Source organism: Corylus avellana, chromosome 2 (assembly GCF_965113065.1).
Source record: "Corylus avellana chromosome 2, dhCorAvel1.hap1.2, whole genome shotgun sequence".
In the NCBI taxonomy this organism is placed as follows: Eukaryota; Viridiplantae; Streptophyta; class Magnoliopsida; order Fagales; family Betulaceae; genus Corylus; species Corylus avellana.
In genome coordinates this window covers 37,401,976-37,422,327 of record NC_142491.1, presented here as the reverse complement: position 1 = coordinate 37,422,327, position 20,352 = coordinate 37,401,976, and the positions used below count along the sequence as shown (strand labels likewise).

General features: G+C 34.1%; 2 protein-coding genes across 3 annotated transcripts; one reads left to right on the top strand and one right to left on the bottom strand.

Moving 5' to 3' along the window:
• The first annotated feature begins 1,862 nt into the window (after positions 1-1,862).
• Positions 1,863-6,186, top strand: LOC132168101 (tubby-like F-box protein 3). Of its 2 annotated transcripts, none has more exons than XM_059579440.2 (6): positions 1,863-2,337; positions 3,308-3,395; positions 3,577-3,706; positions 3,802-3,981; positions 4,373-4,863; positions 5,814-6,186. In XM_059579440.2, exons 1-5 carry the CDS (start codon positions 2,041-2,043, stop codon positions 4,848-4,850), a joined length of 1,173 nt encoding a protein of 390 aa, XP_059435423.2. In that variant the 5' UTR covers positions 1,863-2,040; the 3' UTR covers positions 4,851-4,863; positions 5,814-6,186. The 2 variants fall into 2 exon arrangements, with proteins under 2 accessions (XP_059435423.2, XP_059436102.2); XM_059580119.2 differs by having other exon boundaries at positions 1,864-2,337; positions 4,379-4,863.
• A 994-nt stretch (positions 6,187-7,180) lies between these two features.
• On the bottom strand, positions 7,181-10,816 carry BMY3 (beta-amylase 3). Its single transcript, XM_059578488.2, has 3 exons — positions 10,406-10,816; positions 8,353-8,835; positions 7,181-8,252 (listed from the first exon to the last, which is right to left on the bottom strand). The coding sequence occupies exons 1-3, from the start codon at positions 10,643-10,645 to the stop codon at positions 7,374-7,376; spliced, it is 1,602 nt and encodes a 533-aa protein (XP_059434471.2). The 5' UTR covers positions 10,646-10,816; the 3' UTR covers positions 7,181-7,373.
• Positions 10,817-20,352: the final 9,536 nt, after the last annotated feature.

Sequence of the window (20,352 nt, the reverse complement as noted above, 5' to 3'; positions counted from 1 at the left end):
GAACAAATGAGAGACCCAGAGGGAAAGAGATAGATTTTTTTTTTGTTTGTTGAAAGTATTTACAGAAGAGCCTTTTAAACGAAAATAATGTCAAAAAATACAATTAAATTTTATATTTGTGGATGTGATTGGCTATGGTGAGGATTGAGGAACATGTTATTTATGCTATAGGTTTTTACCTTATATATGTTTTTTTTTTTTTTGAGGAATTTAAGGGTACAACATTATGGCCATAAAACAAGCACATAAAAGTTGTTATAACTTTTCTCATAGGTCTGTTTTAAATGCTTTTCTCTTATCAAAATAAATTAATTAACACTTAAGAATTATAATATTACACATTTATAACGTATTTTATACAATAAATTTCATAAATAAAGACCACTAAATGGCCAACCTTGATCGTTAAGAAAAAGTATGCCACCTTACATACTAAGATGCCTACATATAAAGATGTCATCATGGTTGGATGATGAGATAACTGTGAATTATTACTTGTGAGGATTAAGAATTTAGGGAAAATTATATTTTATCTCCCAAAGTTTTAAATTTTTGCAATTCAACTAATATTATCCCAAAATTCTCATATTACCCATAATTTTTATTTATAAAAAAAAAAAAAAAAAAGAAGCAAATTTGGGGGTGCAAAAATGGCCAGATGGCCAAAGGAGCCACCCTGAATATTTTTTTAATTTTTTATAAAAAAATAAAAAATTAGGGTCAATATTGGAAATTTTGAATACAATTGGTCAAATTGCAAAAATTTGAAACTTTAGGGGTGTGGATTGCCAAAATTAAAACTTTGGAGGTGGAATTACAAATCATCTCAAACTTTGGGGGGTAAAATATAATTTTTCCAAGAATTTATTTTCACTTGCTATTTGAGCAAACAAAAAGATAAAGGTTTTGGGATTTTGTGGGTTGCAATTTCCTGTTGTCTATTTGGTTTTCTCACAAAAATTATAAAAGATGACACTCATTTTGGCCATCTTATCTAGTTATCTCTAATATTCTTCACTTGGCCACTCTATTTAAAAACAAAAACAAAAACAAAAAAACCTTCCAAACCACTAATTTTTGAGAAACAAAAAACATAACAAAGTCACACTCGATAGTCAGCAGATTTGATAGACTACCAAAACCATCACTAAATCCCAATCACCAAAATCAAAATTCCTCAAAAAAAACCCACCACAATATAAAAACGAATGGACAGAAATTTCTACAAATAGGGTGGGAAGAAATTTTTGCCAAAAAGTCTTTTAAAGTGATATGCACTTTAATTATCTCAAAAAGCAAATACTTTTATTTTTTATTTTTTATTATTATTAATGATATTAAAAGAGAGTATATAATAATATTATTTAATATACTCTTATATAATTAAGATGACGTAATAATGAAAATTAGTATTTGACTCAACAAGAGTTTGTAAAAAAGAAAAATTAATTGCTGATTTTCATTATTACGTCATTTCAATTGTATGACAGTAATATAATAATCTACTAAATAATATTTTTTATTAAAAAAATAGTACTTCAATTTCAGTCCTATACATCTAGACTGATATAGCATTGCTCATCACCCTTAATTTTTTTTTCTTTTTTAATAAAAACTAATCCAAAAGCTTATCGACATTATCGCATCAACTCGGTTGTATAAAATTACTCTAAACAAATATATACTTCTCACGTGATAAGTATCATTTTTAGAAATTAGTTTAGGAGAATTTGTATCCAAATCAATTTATAGAAACAAAACAAGAAAAAAAAAAAAAAGTTCAGGGTCTTTAACTTTTCCCAATCCTACTGAACACTGCGACCCTTTTCTCAAAAGAACGTCACCATCAGCCAACTCCGCAAAATATTCCCTCGTGCCCCTCTCCCAAAGCAACCCATCAACACTCTCTCTCTCACAGATTTGCTCTTAACATTTACACACTAATAACCTTTATATAAATAAACCTCCCATGGCTGTAACCCAGCTGTGCAACGGAGCCAAAGCTAAGACTCTGAAACTGGTGTGGTAGCAATTACAGCCATGACTATTATACGGAGCATCATACAGGACATGAGGTCGAGGTCGGAGAGAGCGGTGCCGGACAGGGTGGTGGAGGCGGTCACCGACGGGCTGAGCCAGAGCTGCTGGGCCAACATGCCGCAGGAGCTGCTCAGGGAGGTGCTCGTGAGGATCGAGGCCTCAGAGAGCGCTTGGCCCCCACGGAAGAGCGTCGCCGCGTGCGCCGGCGTTTGCCGGAGCTGGCGGGAGATCACTAGGGAGATCGTCAAGGCTCCGGAGGTCTCTGGAAAGCTCACTTTCCCGATCTCTGTCAAGCAGGTAATGGAAAAACATGTGATGTATCGGAATTGGAATTGGAGGCTGGGATATGGGTTCTTTGTTTGTTTGGTTGGTTTTATGAGTTAATTGGTTTGGAATGGGAATTGGGTTTATTGAAAACAATTTCATGGTTTTTTTTTTCTTTTTAGCTGAAATTTATGTATCTGGGCTTTTTTTAAGTTTTCACTTCTGGATTTGTAAAATCAAGGTCACATTTTTACGCATGAGATGTGGAACTCAAGTCTAGAAGTTGGGATTGTGAAACTGTGAATGTAATATATTCAGTAATTCTTGCCTGATAGTATTTGATTTTGGGCGGTTTGTTTGTAGTTTTCGTTTTTGGATTAGTGATCTTTCTATATCGTGTGTAATTTCTGTGGGAAGTATTTATTATTTTTCTTTTTCTGCAGAGGATTAGTTCGAGAATGAAGTTTAAGCCATTTTTTCCGGTTAGAATGATAGTATTGATAATGCATGGGGCCACCTCAAAAATTATCCCATTTTCACAATCATTGAGGCTTTTCTATCGGAAATTGCTCAAAAACTTGCTTCCAAAGTATTCTAGGCTCTTTAGGGGACCACTTTCCGCTTCAATTGTTGCAGGTCCATTGTGATGATTGGCTTTGAAAAAGTTTTTTTTTTTTGGTTTCCAGATAGATATTTTGTTCAACTTTGTATTCTTCTAATTTACTGTGAGATGCCATGTACTGTAAAATGGATTTAGTGACAGCAAGAAACCTAAAATCATGTAAAAATTGTTGTTTGTCATAATTACTTCGATTATTTAGACTAGGTTCTGATTCGGGAGCTTCTTGAAATGGACTGGTTTACTCAATCAATATAAGTAGAAAAAGCAAGCTTAGATCCCATGTTTTTTTATGAACAAATAAAATAATTTCACGATCTCATTCGTACTCTTTATCTTTAGTTTCTACGCATTGCCAAAGTTTTTGTGGTAATTTTTTTGCAGCCCGGGCCAAGGGATTCCCTCCTCCAGTGCTTTATAAAACGGAACCGGTCCACCCAGACATATTTTCTTTTCCTCAGTTTGACTAATGGTGAGCATCTGGTATCTTGAATCAGAGTTTTATACTACTTCAGACTGTTATTTGTAAGTTACCAGTGTACATGGTTAGATTGTTTTCCTAAGCTTTTACTGCAGACTAGAATTGATCTAGTTCTGTTTAAGTAGTTCATTCATTCAGTCAAACCGCTTGTTAATTTCGGTCTCCGTTGCAGCCCTTGCTGATGATGGAAAATTCCTTCTTGCTGCACGCAAGTGGAGACGCCCCACCTGCACAGGTTATATCATTTCTCTGGATGCTGATGATATGTCGAAGGGGAGTGGCACCTACATTGGAAAACTCAGGTATGCTTTTAGAGGCGTATGATGTGACCTATGTTTTTGTTCACTCACGGGCTCAACTATTAATACATATATTTTTATTCTGTTTCTTTGGCTAGATCAAACTTTTTGGGAACAAAGTTCACAATCTTTGATGGGCAACCACCTCATGCGGGAGCAAAAATAACGAAAAGTCGCTCCACTAGGCTAGTGAATTCAAAACAAGTTTCACCAAGGGTCCCTGCTGGCAACTATCCAGTAGCTCACATCTCGTATGAACTTAATGTGTTGGGTTCTAGGTAAGAACAAGCTTGTGTAGCTACTTGGAGATATTTTCTTTGCTGAAGGAATAATAGATATAGAGCTTGTTTAGGATTGCGTTTGAAATATAGAGCTTTTAAGTCAAAGAGTGCTTTTGGGCAAAGCTTCATTTTTAAGCTTTTGTCAAAAGTGCGTTTTGACCATTTTTAAGCTTTTTGGACTCTTAAAAACGCTTTTAATTTTTTTACCAAACGAGTTTTTTTTCCTAAAATGGATTTTTCGAGTATTAAAATCACTTTTAGGCTCCTCTAACGCAATCCCAAATAGGCCCATAGTCGATGAGATTTTCCTCTGCTTTTTCCCAATTTTTGCAATTGCATACTTTCATAAACAAACTTGCAGATACTTATAGATTTTGTATAACATAAGAAGCAGGGGTCCTAGGAGAATGCAGTGTAGCATGGATGCCATACCCACATCTGCAATTGAACCTGGAGGAGTAGCTCCCACACAGACTGAGTTTTCTGTTAGCAATATAGATTTCTTTCCATCACTGCCATTTTTCCGATCAAAATCAAGTCGTGTGGAGAATATCTTATCTGGACCATTGGCCAGTCAGAAAGATGGAGTGCTAGTATTAAGAAACAAGGCTCCCAGGTGGCATGAGCAGCTCCAGTGTTGGTGTTTGAACTTTCATGGACGGGTGACAGTTGCTTCAGTGAAAAACTTTCAATTGGTAGCTTCTCCAGAAAATGGTCCAACTGGACCACAACATGAGAAGATCATCCTCCAGTTTGGGAAAGTAGGGAAGGACTTGTTTACCATGGATTACCGGTATCCTATATCGGCATTCCAGGCATTTGCAATCTGCCTTAGCAGCTTTGACACCAAGATTGCTTGTGAATGACACGTTTGAACAGGTTTGTATTTATCTAAAGCTGAAATTCCAGAATTTGAATGTAGCTGAAAAACTAAGCTGCAAGGCATCATGGCAACTTCCATGCTCCCTCTTTTGTTTTCTACAAACATAAATATTAGATACATTGCTTGACTTGCTAGCGAGAGAAACTTTAGAGTAATCTTGTACAAGTTGATGGATGCACCTAAATGGCTAAATGTGTTTCAAGTCCTTCGGATTATAGTACATGATTGGCATGACATGAAGCTTTAGTCTTCCAAAATTCTGAGCTACAAAGCTTTTCTTGAACTACCAGAAACTTGTCTTAATGAAGTTTAAGCCATCTAGATACTGCCATTTGAGCATAAATGGCTTAGAGCCTGTTTGGAATTGTATTTGAGAAATAAAGTTTTTAAGTCAAAAAGAGCTTTCGGACAAAAGCTTAAAAATGAAGCTTTTGTCAAAAGTGCTTTTTGGCAATTTTTAGGCTTTTTGGACCCTTAAAAGCACTTTTAAATTTGTTTATCAAACGAGTACTTTTTTTTTAAATAGGCTTTTTGAGTGTTAAAAACACTTTTAGGCCTTTCAAATACAATCTCAAACATGCTCTTAATGAAGTTTAAGCCATCTAGATAGTGCCATTCGAGCATAAATGGCTTAATGAAGTTTAAGCCCTACACTGTCAACTTGCCAGCTTGACAATTTACTGCCATTCACTTACACGCCATGCTGCTACCATCTCCACCGAGCTTATGAAATATCTAATGTATTCCTTCATTTTCCTTTGGTCATATTTATTGTTTGATTCTTTTGTTAAATGACCATGGTTTTGATCCTCTAAGGCCTTCTATGTGCTTTGATGTAGATAGTGATAAAGTTACTGGTCTATAATAATTTTTAATAATTATTTTTCACTGTAGATGTTAATAATTCTAAAGATGAATCAAACTAAACGGCTTTCCATTGGTCCAGGAGAAGCATAATTTGAAGGAAATATAGCATGTTGTAATGCAATGAAGTTGTTTGGAGAAGGCAATTGCAAATGGTGTCATGGCTTTCACCGTTGCAGAAAGAGGCAGATTTCAGGGTTTTAACTTCAATACCCCGTATGAAGACTCTGGTTAAATCGTGGGAAGAGTTTATGAAATCAAGAGTCTTGAGCTTCGGAAGTTTTTCACCCTCCAGGCCTCGTATATTTTGTCTGTTTGTGTACATAGCAACTTTTTTTTTTATACAATGTGCCTTCGATTGTGGTTGTGCTGCTATTTAATTTAATTTTTCTGAAATTCAGATACTGATATGCAAATATACATACTATATTATGATATAATTTCTGGTTTGGGTAGAGCATGGAATTGAAACACATGCCCATATACTTTTATTTTCCATACCATGCTGTGCGGGGTTCAATGCTAACATGATTTATGGATCATGGTCAATAGATTTTTCTTTGCAAAACAACATAAGCTGCTGTAGGGGTGTGCATTAGAGTTGGCAGAGTTGAAAATGGGGTTTCGGCATTCCGCCTCCGCCAAGGTCAGAAGAGTTGGAAAAAAAACGTTCTGACTCTTTTTGGACGGAGGCTATTTCTGCCTAGCCTCCTCCAGTTTCGAAATGTCAAAGGCAGAGTCCAGCAGAAGTGTCAGTAGAGATATCTCCAATAGATCTCTTTGTTTTTGCTGATGAAGACGAAAAAGAGATGGTGAAGCGGGTGCAGAGCAGCAATGGTACGGTGGAAGGGAAGGAAGATGATGAGCACGACGATGGATAGTGTGGAGACGCCGAAGACATGGAAAGGAGAAGATGAGCGTATGGTTGCAGTGATGCGGTGGGTGTGAAAAAGAGAATAGAGAAGAAAAGGGAGATGAGAGCAAGGGGACCTAGGGTAGGAAAGTTGGGAGGATAATGAGTCTGAAAGAGCATGAAAGGCACAAAATGAAGAAAGATGGGAGTACTCCGGGGTTGAAGAAAGTTGGGAAGATGATGAGTTGAGAGAGAACAAACGTTTCAAAACGAATAACGATGAATATATGTTGACCTAAAACGAATAACATTTCTATTGCAGCTTACAATTTCATAAATAAAACTTCGAAGTGTCTTTTTTCCTATTGACCAGTCTGACCAGTTGGTTCTACGATATGCAAAATTAAATCATACTAGGAGAATATATGAGAAAATTCAATCACTCTTTACCCAAAGTAGGCCTAACATGGAGAGTAGAAGAGATGAGTCAATTTTGTTAGAAAGCTTGAGAGAGGGGTTTTGGCGGCCATGAGAGAGAGAGAGAGAGAGAGAGAGAGCTGCTTCCTCTTTGCTGAGGGTAGGCTTGAGACTTGAGAGGAGCTGGCAAACTGCCAAGATCCTTGTAGGAAAGAGCAAGCTTAAGATAAATTTATCTACACAATTAGAGCTTTCTATTCCATCAAAGTTTAAACCAGGATGTACAAATTATATAACGTCTTATTATACAAATGATAAAAATAGATATATTGTTCTATATTTACAGGAATATATTTCTAACACTCTTACTAATTAAGCTGCTTGCATGTGAACGCCTGATTCTGAACTTACGTGCAGAGCTTCTTTTTCTTCTTTAGGTAGATCATCTGATTCCAATTCTGGTTGATGAAGACTCCGGACGAACCCTGTGAATGAAGGGAAATGCTCCGGAGAGAAAAAATAAGCTCCCATTCTCTGATAAGTGAACAAGTCCACAGCATTCTCACCCAACAAATTCTTCCTTATCTGTTCCATGCCACCAGGAGCCACAGAAGCTGATGAGTTTTGTCCAGAAACATCAACTCCATGCTTTCTGCAACTTGCCCTGATATCAGCAAGTAACAACTCAGGACTTGAGAGGGACTCATTTGGCTGGTGCTCAGCTGACAGGTCCATTCCAGGCAAAATCATTTTGCATGAATTCCTTGCAAACATCTCTGCAACCGCTTCATAACCGTCTCTACTGCTCGTGTTATAGTACCCAGCAGTAAGCTCAGATGGATGGGATCTGGTTCTGTACCAAGAGTGCATTAGTGGCACCTTGCCATATACTGTAGCTGCAGTCTCACTGAAAATTGAAGAGGCAAGGGAGAGGAGACGATTTCCATGGGATATGAGCTGGTTTGAGTACCAGGAAAGGAAGAAGTCAGCATATGGAGACTCCCATGATCCGCCATCTTCCCTGAAGAAGTTGTTCGAGTTGGGCGACTGGTCATAAGTCGGGGCATCGTGAGGACCGCCAAGTCCCCATAACGGATTACCGGTTGCTTCAGCATGTTGCTTCAAAATGCTAAGCATGTTTTTATCATAACACTGGAATTCTCCAACTCCGGGGATTTTGTTACTTTTGGCTTGCCTGTGGTGTGAAGGATATCGGAGCTCACCATCTGGTCCTAGACCCATAGAGATGCCCTGAAAAATAGCAATCCATAACCATGGGGACTGTCAGTACCCATAATAAGAAATAATACAGTTGCTGTTGATTATAGAATTTTCGAAACAAACTTCTTACCGTGATTGTGGAACCCATGAAAGGTGAGAAAGAAGACTTAAAGCTCTCACAAAATTCATGATATGCTTGGATCGGAGTCTTCCCATCAAGCACAGGAAGATCACCAACAGCTAATGATAGGCACTCTTTGTAATGCTGTCCTGCCCGATCGGTGAAAAAAATTCCGGGTTGGGATTCACCAATCCGGGATACCCACTTGGGGAGTGATATTTTTGGATGTTTAGATGCATGGAAGCAAAGAGACACATGAAGCTTGAGGCCAACTTTCTGAACCATCTCAGCAAGAGCAAGATAGCCTGACCACTCATACTTCCCCATGGCTTCTTTCTCTACTATTCCCCACCAAACTGGGAGCTCTACACCTTCCACTCCCAACAGCTTCAAAGCTTTCAGGCCAGCTGCAATTGCTTTAGCATGGTTTACTGCATTGCAGTCGGAAACCGCATCCAAGGGCAGCCCAACAAATAATCTTACACCATCATGCTGCAAAAAATTATTCAAAGATAACAAGATTTTTAAATTGGTATCATAAGAAATACATCAAGTCAAAAGAGCAGGAACTCTCTAAGCAATAACTTAAGAAGAATAAGTGAATCAGTTGTATGTTTTCCATTTACTTCCTCTGGGTTTGGTAAGTTAGGATCCTCTAAATTTCATAGGTTAACTTCAAGTTAGAGTCTTAAAATTCTAACAATTATTTTTGAGAAAATGAATCATATTTTACCATCTCTATAGGGTTTTTAATCTTTTTTCTTAATTAATTGTATTAGGGGACAAAATCTGAATCAGTTAATTGAAAAAAATGGTTCTAGGAAACCTAATAGGATCCTGAATCCTGAATTCTGATCCCATTTCTGAAGGCCTTAAATTGATTATCCTATACAAATTTTGGCATGTATGTTATGATAGCATGATTAATGAGGTTGACACATTAATACCTAATTCTCTTGGCAAGGGAACCAAGGAAACGTACATATCATTTCAAATATTTGCATAAAAACAATTTCAAACAAAACCAAGATAGCCCTATAATTCCAATCATTTGTCTTTCCCTTTCACACCCCATCCAGGAGCTCATGTATTTTTTATTTTTTTTATTTTGTTAAGTAGCTCATGTAGATTTGAAATAGCAGGAAAATGGCCAAAAAGAAAATTTATCACTTATAATTTAATGAGAAATGTTAGGTGCTCTCATAATGTTTTCCTTCTGTCTTCCTAGTCTAGGTAAATATTATTTTATAAAGACCAAGCGAGAGAAATAAGAGCAATTTTATTTTTTATTTTTTATAAAATAATATTCACGTAGGATAGAAGAACATAAGAAAAGAACACCAATAAAGCACATAGCATTTCCCTATTTTAATCTCTCAGGGTTTATATATATAAGCTATACATCCCAAATTTTCTTCTCAAAAGCTAGTTCCCAAATGATGTATCACCATCTCATGAGATTTATTATTTTGAAAAATGTGTTACCAACTTATGGAATAATGACACATCATTTGAGAATCAACTTTTGGGAATAAATTTTGGAGTAATTCTAGAAGGTCTACTTGTGTCCTACTAAGAATAATGTGGCTATTAAAATCACCCATTGATCAAAATTCAATAATGATCAATCACAAGCTCAATGGTGATTTTAATAGCCACATCAATCTTAGTAGGACACAAGTAATTCACACAAGTAGGCCTCCTATAATTACTCTAAATTTTGGAATGCGTACCATATATATATAGTCAACAGCTACCGAATAATCCCATTCTAATTAACTATCTTTTTAATTGCATATTAAAAATATAGTAGTAACAAAAAAAAGAAAAAAAAAATCTTTCCTATCTTTACTCAATTATCTCCTTCAATAAAAGGAAAAGTAGTATTCAAGTTAAGGGCAACAAGGCTAATACATAAGAAGTGCGAAAAAAAAAATGAAATGCGAAAAGTAACTTACTAAAACTTATTTCAAATTGTTATAATTATTTTTTTTCTCCGCAACCAAACGCATCACCGACTAAAATAAAAAATAAAAAATAAATTAACGAAAAATGAACTCACCGATTTGGATCTTCTGGTACAATCCGAGACTTTCTCGGACCGGAGCGGTTCAGACTGAACAGCCTTCAAAGCGAATCGGACCCGAGCCTTTCTCCACCTCGGGCTCTGCTCGAAACATACCCTGCTCTTCGCAGAAAACACCTTCCCAACACCTTTCAGATCAGAAAAACCCAGCTCCCTGTACGCCAAATCGGTTTTCCAAATCTTCGCCTGAGAGCTCCCAATCATCGAAACCTCCATACCCGATTTGTTTTTTTTTTTTTTTTAAAAAAAAAAAAGGTTTTCACTACCCGAAACGCAGTTTCGAACCCAGAAAACGAAACCCAATTAGAAACTTTAAAAACAAAGATTGAACAACAAAAAGCTCTCTCGGAGAGGTCACAAACTGAGAGTGAAACCGTGAATTTTGTTTGGAAAAGAGTTTGTGAAGTTTTAGGAAACGGGAAGCTGATAAATATATAGGGGAGGGACCGTGGAATACTATTCAAAAAATAATAATAAAAAAAGGTGCTAGCCACGTGTCACTCTGTGACAATGCCAAAGTTGAACCGCGTAAAATTATTGAAGTTGTTCGCTTTATTTATTTTATTCTAGATGGGGTTTTCAGGTTTTGGATTATTTATACCGATATAGCAGCTTAATTAATTGTCTTTTGTTTGGATTATTCATGTTTAATTTTTTTAAGGGGGAACTTCAGAAAACCCCCTGAAGTTCCAGCCGATTTGAAAAGACCCCCCTAAATTTCTAAAACTCTCATTTAAGCCCTCTGAACTTCCATTTTCTCTCACTTTGGACCCCTTTAACATTAAACTACGTCGTTTTGAATGTTTTATACCCATTTTACCCTTCCCCAAAACTACGTCGTTTTGTGTCCTAAAATTACCCAGCCTAAAACGACGTCGTTTTAGGCATTAATTTTTATTTTTTTAAAAAAAGAAAAAATTTAAAATTTAAAAAAAATTAAAAAAAAAAAAAAAAAAAAAAAAAACTGGAGCCATCCCCTTGGGCAAAAATGGGGTGGTCCGGCCACCCCATTTTGGCCAAGGGGCCCGTTTTTTTTTTTTTTTTTTTTTTTTTTTTTTTTTTTTTTTTTATATATATATTTTACTTTTTTTAATTTTTTTAAAAAATTATGCTTAAAACGACGTCGTTTTGGGCTGAATATGTGTTGTGATTTTAGGACACAAAACGACATAGTTTTGAGGAAGGGTAAAATGGGTATAAAACATCCAAAACGACGTAGTTTAATATTAAAGAGGTCCAAAGTGAGAGAAAACTAAAGTTCAGGGGGTCTAAGTGAGAGCTTTGAAAATTCAGGGGGGTCTTTTCAAATCGGCTGGAACTTCAGGGGGGTTTTCTGAAGTTTCCCCTTTTTTTAATATAAATAATGCTCCCTTCAATAATTCAAATTTTTTATTATTACTTTTTTGTAAATTTTATCCTCAAACTTCAAATGCTAGAACGTTCGACTCATATAATCTCCTATTTTCACGTTTTAATGAAGTTTTGGGATAAAAATGAGAGAATGTGTGCTCGGTAGATATTAATTATGTGGATATGGAGAAAAGCGTGGATGATTGAATCGACGTGGAAAGTTAGAAGGCCACGTCATGCCAACGACCACACACAGGGTCCCATCTCATTACTTTATTATTTAAGTATTTCACAAATCTAATGATGCTGTTTGGATTGGTCTGACACGTGGCGAACACCCACGGGCTGCTGCGTGCCTGCTGACTCATGAGTCATGCCCAGGGTAGACTCTGCCAAAGTTTTTGTTGTATCTTCTCTCAGATTCCATGGCCGTTGGTTGCTGACCACAGCCCACGGCACTATGCTTCCTTGAAAAGATAGAGAGAGAGAGAGAGAGGGGTGGCCCGGTGGGTAATACAGTTTGTGGATAAGAAAGTTTCTTGGTACGGCAATTTCGGTTGTTTTGTTATTTCTAAGGATAATATTTGTTTTATGTTTTGATCTTCTGTGCATGCATCTTCTGGATTGGATTGGGTTAGTTTTGATAGAATATATATATTATTCTAAAAGGAAATGAGATCGGATTCAAGTACAAATTAAATTAAGGGGGAACTTCACTTACCCTCTATACTTTCGCGCTTTTTGCAGACATCCCTTCATTGTTCAAAACCTCTCACTTTGGTGTATTCAACTTTCGTTTCCATTCACTTTGCCCCTTCTGTTAGGATTTTAATCCTAACGGAAAGGGTGAAAAATTACAATAGTGCCCTTATTTTTTTTAAAAAAAAAATTAGGGGTAGAAAGGTCAAAAGTTAACGGTAGGGGGGTATTTGAAAGGAAACGAAAGTTTGATACACCAAAGTGAGAGGTTTTGAACAATAGGGGGGTGTCTGCAAAAAGCGCGAAAGTATAGGGGGTAAGTGAAGTTTCTCCTTAAATTAATCTTCTTCTTATACATTTTATCATAAAGTAATACATTTTATTTTATTTCAAATATTTTCCCCCAAATAATAATAATAATAATAAAGGGTCAATCATAATAATATTCACGGATGAGGCTGTTAAATACTAATTAAAATCCCATCTCCATGTGAGGATTTTGATCGAAGGCAGCGTTCTACGCGGCCGTCCGTCCCTTCAATCCTGCATTGAAAAAACACAAAAAGAGGAGAGATGGTGTAAAATTAACTAACACGGCAAGTCGGCAACACCGGGAACACGTCCACGTCACTCAAGGCCCCCTATGATCTGTTTCACAAAACACTATACATGTGACCCAAAATTAATTAATTCATCCGTAATTCAAAATAATACAAGTTGTTGCGAGATTGTCGTCTTACCCATTTTTTGTTTTTATCTCATTTCTGATTGCTACTGATTTCGAGGCTGAGGCCTCAGCTGTAAGTCGTTTTAATTTGTTTCCTGAATTACAAGTTTCGAAACCAAAAGCCACTCGAGAAGTTAAAGTCTGTACGCATCTTGCCGGTTAGGTGACTGATGTTTGCCTCTCGTTGGCCAACAAACAAGATATTGAATTATCCTACTTTCTTTTTAGAGTGTACGTATTTGAATTAATCAACCTCAATTATTTAGAATTTTGATGAGAATTTGAATTATCCTATATACGGGGCTACATGTCGTGGGCAGCAAGATCATATTGAATCTTCTACGCGTAAGACTTGGTCACCCAATCCATATTCTAATCCCTAATTTTATCTAAGGTTAATGTTACGTGTTTATAGGGCCGGTAATTCTTGATATGATTACGTTGGATCATGTAAATTAGTCGGTTCAGATTGAGGTTGACCTATATAGTTTTAATATCTCAACACGACTCAAACCCAATACATGACATTTAGAATTGACAATTTTGACACATCATGTGCATGCTAACAACCTAACACGAAAAATATTAGTTGTTTAATTCAATAGGTGAGATTAAAAATTGTCATCCAATATGCCCCCTTATATATTTTAGGGTAGGGTACTTTGAAATACCCTAATTAATTAACTTCCCATACAACTGCAAGAGTTGAGACGATATAGATGTCCTTTATTGCACGATGAAAATAGGAAAACATATAAAAAAAAGTCTCCCAAATTATCAGTCGTTTGCAATATAGCCCTCAAATGTTTAAAAAGTACTAAAGTAGCCCCAAAAACTACCAAAATGTATAAAAAAATGCCACTTATTTTTTATATTCCTGTAATACCCATATTCTTTTAACAAATAAAATAATAAAATAATTGTAAAAAAAACTAAACAATTTTTAAAATAAAAAATCAGCGAATAAATACAAAAAAAAAATAATAATAATTTTTTTGGAATAAATAAATAATGAGTCACTGTAATTGGCCTAAATTGCAAATTGTTTTATATCGTATTAAAGTAAAATCAATTTGGTAGTTTGATGGGCTACTTTAGTACTTTTTTTTTTTTTTTGGAATATCTCAAGAACTGTACCTTTGATATTACTTTAATACGACATGATGCAATTTGTAATTTAGGCCAACTACAGTGACATATTATTTATTATTTATTCCAAAAAACTTTCTTTTTTTTTTTTTTGGTATTTATTCGCCCATTGGTTTTTTTTTAAAAAAAAAAAAATTGTCTGGTTTTATTTACAATTATTTTATTATTTTATTTTTGAAAAGAATATGGGTATTATAAGAATATAAAAATATAAGTGACTTTTTTAATATATTTTGGTAGTTTGGGGTTACTTTAGTACCTTTTGAACATTAGAAGGTTATATTGTAAACGGTGAATAGTTTGGGAGGCTTTTTATATTTTTCCCATAAAAATAACATATCAGTTGAAGAGAATACTTGTTCCTGCAAAGATCCACCGACTTAATTATTGCCTAGTCCATTTATCGAATTGAGATTCCCTCCAATTGAGGAGAAATTGGAAATTTTCCAATTGTTAATAGTAACTCTTCATTTTAAATCTAATGGTCTATAAAATACCGACTGCTTTTTATATAACCGAGACATTAAATGTTGGCTTTTGTTTTACCGAGATTTAAATGATTTTATAGACCATTGGATTTAAAATGAAGGACTATGATTAACAATTAGAGAATCTCCAATTTCTTCCCAATTGGAGGAGATACCCCTTTATCTTGTACGTGCATGTAGCTTGCCACGTGTCAGTTAATTAACTGCACTTCATTTTTTGGATTGAGCTTAATTAATTTTTCAACTTGTGGTTTAAAATGTTATATTTTATGCACATGAGGTTATATTTAATATTATTTCGATCCTAAGCTAAGCACATATGTTTTTATAAGAAAGTCCAACAAGTACAATAACAATAATTTTATTGCAAATTGAATACATTAATTATAAATTAAATATAGTTAATAACGAGTAAGTACATAATTTTCTCATCTATTTATTTTGCTTTAAACTCAACCCACACTGGCATGTTATAAGTGCACATTGAACTGTCTTTCAAAAGAGAGAAGATGTATTCAAACATATGTTTTTTTCTTTTTTCTTTTTTACTTGTTTTTTCCTTTGGGTTTGACTTGTGGTTCTTAACTTCGGGTGGTAGCGATTTGGAATGTCTGCTGCCTCCTCTTGACTCCTAGAGTGTATATTGATTGCTTACCAAATTGTCACTTTAGACTAACGAGTCATTGAATTAAATTCAAAGCCGACACTACTTTGAATTTATTTTATAAGGGACACTTTATAAAATCTCTATCAACTTTCATGTACTTTGAAAATATTATTTAAAGTTTAAAAACTCTCAATCGAGGGTATTGAACTTTCAATTTTTTGCAACGTTCTTCTTTCGTTAAGATTTTCGGTAAATCTTTGCAAAATTTTCAAAATACTTTTTTTTTTTTTTTTATAAAAATTGTAAAGATTCGGGTGTGGGTGTTTTTGCAAATTCTATTAATCTGAATCTTTATAATCAGGGACGGAGGCAGGGACCCATTAGCAAAACAAAAAAATTTAACCATTAAAAATTGTTTTTACCTTAATTTTTTTTTTTTTTTTGTCATTTGGGGGGCCCTTGCTAGTCCCCCCTTCCTCCATCCCTGTTTATAATTTTTTATTTTACATAATTTTTATTTTATAAAAAAATGAGTATTTTAGAAATTTTGTAAAGATTTAACGGAAAATCTAAACCAAGAGGAAACAATACAAAAAATTGAAAGTTTGATACCTTAAATTGAAAGTTTTTAAACTTTGAAGAGATAATTTTAAAACGCGTGAAAGTTGAAGAGAATTTTGTAAAAATTTTCCTATTTCTACTATTTGTTTGTATTTGATGTACTGTATTTTTTGTTTGGAGTTCGATATTGGAGAGTCTAACCATTTTAAACCCATGTAATCTTTGACATCTTACCTTTAATTAAAAAGAATAATAGTAGTTAAGAATAGAAATTGATGGATCAATCTAGAAATTTTTCGCCCTACACATATTTTTCAGCACAATAACCCTTATCTATATAGTTTTCAACTATCGATCAAGAAAGAGAAGAGAAATAAGTAGTAAGGATGAGGAAAATGGGGCCAGTGGATGAATCAAGACGGACCACATCAACTATATATAGTTGATGTTTAATATTTTAATCCAATCCAATAGACAATCTAGTTGGTGCGTTGTGTCGTGTACATGATTGAGAGCAATCAAATTCACATTGAGAATCCTCTCTATTATGGGTGATGACTCATGGTTGGCAAGAATTGAGTGGATCTGACTAAATTATTTATGCTATGATCATGAGTCATGACAACATGTGAATATGACCATGACCTGTGACATTAGATAGCCCACCATTCCAGACATCTGCATGATAAATGATTAGCTTTTTTATTTAAAAATAAAAAATAAAAAATAAAAAATTCTCCCCAACAAGCGCCGCCTCTCCATTGGCCGTTTCCTTTCTAGTCCATTTTTATAAAATAAAAAAGCCAAGTTTCAACCAATTTAGAGGCCCTCTACAAAATTATAACGGTCAAAAGTAACGGCAAAAACCATATTTTGGTGAGAAACGTGAAAAAGGTAGTCAAAACAAATTCTTTCCAATTTTCCAAACGCCTTGTCGTGCACGCTATCTGCCATTTGTATTTGTACATGCAATCTTGTTAGCAAAAGTTCCGAATACCCTTTTTATATATATATATATATATATATATATATATATATTATATTTAATAAATTCATTGGATTGCTGTCATTTTGGATTGAGAAATACTATAATCTAATAAAAATTTTATATTTTGCCTATAAAAGTTCATGTGATAAGATGTCACATCATATTTTTTGTAAAAAAAAAAAAAAATGATGCGGCATCTTGTCACATGAATTTTTATAGGCAAAATATAGAGTTTTTATTAGATTTTAGCATATCTCTTTTGAATTTTATATATATATATATATATATATATATATATAGTTTTTTTGTTTTTGTTTTTGTTTTTTTTTTTTTTTTTCACAATTCACTCATTCACTTTGGCAAAAATGCACAGGTAACGTAAAATCAATATATTTTGAAAACATTAAGCCTTAAAAACAAATAAAAATCGGTTTAAATCATTTTTAAAATCGTTTAAAATAAGCCGTAATAAAGATCCAAAGAAGGCCCAAGAGATTAAAATAGGCACGTTACATAAAATGTGGATAGCAGATACTAACCACAATATTGTAAAAACATGATGTGGATGTGGTTATTAAGGAAAATGATAAAGGTACAACTTAAATTCAATTTTGACCTAACTTTTATCTTTAAGTTTTTTTTTAAAAAAAAAACTGCGTGTGAAAGAGAGAGAGCCTTCAAGTAGAGAGAGAAATTTGGTCTATAAATTAGGCCAAAGTTAAATTTAAGTTGTGACTGTATCACACCTCTTGCAAATAACTACATCCCTCATCCACATGTACACCCAATATTTTTGTATGAGAATTACTTTTATAAAAATTTTGAATGAATTGCGTTTTTTTTTTTTTTTTTCTTCGCTCTAATAAGAGAATGTCACCTTAAGTAGAACATAAAACGAAAAAGATAAAGACATCTTATTATTTGCCATTTTCTTTCATGATCTTCTAAACTCCAAAATTCCTTTTCCCCCAATTTAAACGCCATAGAAGTTAAACTAAACTCCAAAATCCCCATTTTCCAATTCAAACACCACATAAATCAAGGCAACCAATAAACGAGGTGACGAGTGCTTAATAGTCTTCTCCATATGAAAACAGGACCATGGGCCGTTACAAGAACGAAGTTTCATACGGAATGATTATTAATAGTATCATATATTCAAATATATGATATAGTAGAATATTTTATTGTGTTTATTTTTATTTGATATTGTCTTTATTTTTTTCCATGTAAGGCCCCGTTTGGTTCGCGGATTAGACCCTTGGATTGGACTAGCTAACACTAGGTATAGCTAGTCCTTTGTTTGATAACACTCTATTCCCGGGAATAGCTATTCCCATGGGATTACTAATCCTATATACACGGGGTTAGCTAAGTCACTCAAAAACGAGTGGCTTAGCTAATCCTTTCCTGTGGGATTAAAATTATCGTGTAAATTGCCCACAAAAACCTCACCCTTCTAGCACCCATGTCTCTCAAGGAGACTCTGCAAAACGATCTCCATCTCTCAAAGAGCAACGATCTCTCTTTTCTGCGCAAGCGATCTCTCTCCCCCATTCTTCTCTTCGATTTCTCTTCTTTGTTTCTTGGTTATTTCATTCTCTCTCTATTTCTTGGATTTTTTTTTCTCTATAACATTTCTCTTTTTTTTTTCTTTTTTTTCTTTTTTTTCTTTTCTTTTTCTTCTCTGTATCGTTTCTCTTTGATTCTGTTTAGGCTTTTTTTTTAAAAAAAAAAAAAAAAAATTTATTTTTTATTTTTTATTCTGTTTCTCCATCTCTGTTTCTCTATACTTTCTCAGTTTGATTTTTAATTCAGTTATATATATAGATATAACCTATGTTCAAGCGTACAACCTGTGTTCAAGCGTATATATATATACACACACGCTTGAACACATGTTATTCATACATGTTCAAGCGTGTGTGTTTATATATATATATATACCCAAAACGTTTCTGATTTTTTTTATTTTTCTTCTGTTTTTTTATTTCTTTTGATTCTCTGTATCGTTTCTCTTTGATTCTGTTTAGGGTTTTTTTTTTTTTATTATTATTCTGTTTCTCCATCTCTCTTTCTCTATACTTTCTCAGTGTGATTTTTAATTCAGTTATATATATATATATATATATATATATATAACTGAATTAAAAATCACACTGATATATATACACACACTTGAACACAGGTTATTCATACCTGTTCAAGCGTGTATATATATATAAAATTATATATACATGACATAACTAAAAAAAAAAAAATTATAGTAAAATTGTTTATGTTTCAAAAAAAAAAAGAAAAAAAAAGAATGAAAGTCCTTAATAATATAAATTGTATTTATATTATAAGGGTATTTTAGGAAATAAGATCACAATACAATTCCATTTACCAACATATTGCACTGTACCAAACGAAGGAATAGGATTAGGTAGTCTATTCCAGGGTTACAACTTACAACCAAACAAAGGAATAGGACTAACTAATCTATTCCCAGTGGTAGCTAATCATTTTCCAATGGACTAGACAATCCGCGAACCAAACGAGGCCTAAGAGTCTTGATGACTCAGCCCTAGAAATATTGTAATAGTTTGCCTATTTAAAAGCCATTACTTTATGAATAAAGTAAGCAGAAAATTAATACAAACCACGTGTTTGAAAAGGTTTTAGGTTCCCTCAAAACTTAACAATCTATCACGTTGTAGGTATGTAAAAGCATTCACGTAATATTGGTATCAAAGCAGTCAGGTTGATTGTTTTCTATAGCAATCAACGATCTATGGAGTATTCTTTGATACCAAATTATACAAATCTTAGGTAGAACTCACCCTTGAAAACCGGTTTTCAAGGGTGAGTTCTATCAAAGGTTTGTATCATTTGGTATAAGAGCTAGCCACCATGTCGAGGAGTTCGAGTCACAAGGGGGCGACTTATAGGCTAGATTAAAATACTGATAGGTGAATGGAGCCACCAAAAGAGAAAATGCTACCATCGGGTCAGTGTCAATAGAGTGGGCCGCCGTGGACTTTGGCCATAGAAGCGTGGTGGTATGTTATGATCCTAATATCCCACATGAATTAAGTCTAATCTTAACCATGTGTATATAAATTATTTAACACTCTTTCTTTATAAACCGATTTTCAAAGGTATGTTATACCCAAGATTTATACCATGGGCTTGTTTTCTTCTATCTCTCTCAAGTGGCGCTCAGTGTACACGGCAAGAATAGAACAAAAAATCTGATAATATTTTTTGCCTCAATTTTGCAGTTTGCACAATTTCCAATAACAAATAGTTTATGTTTCTTGAAAATTTTCAAGTATGTAATTAAATTTTTTATATGAATTTATTTTTAAA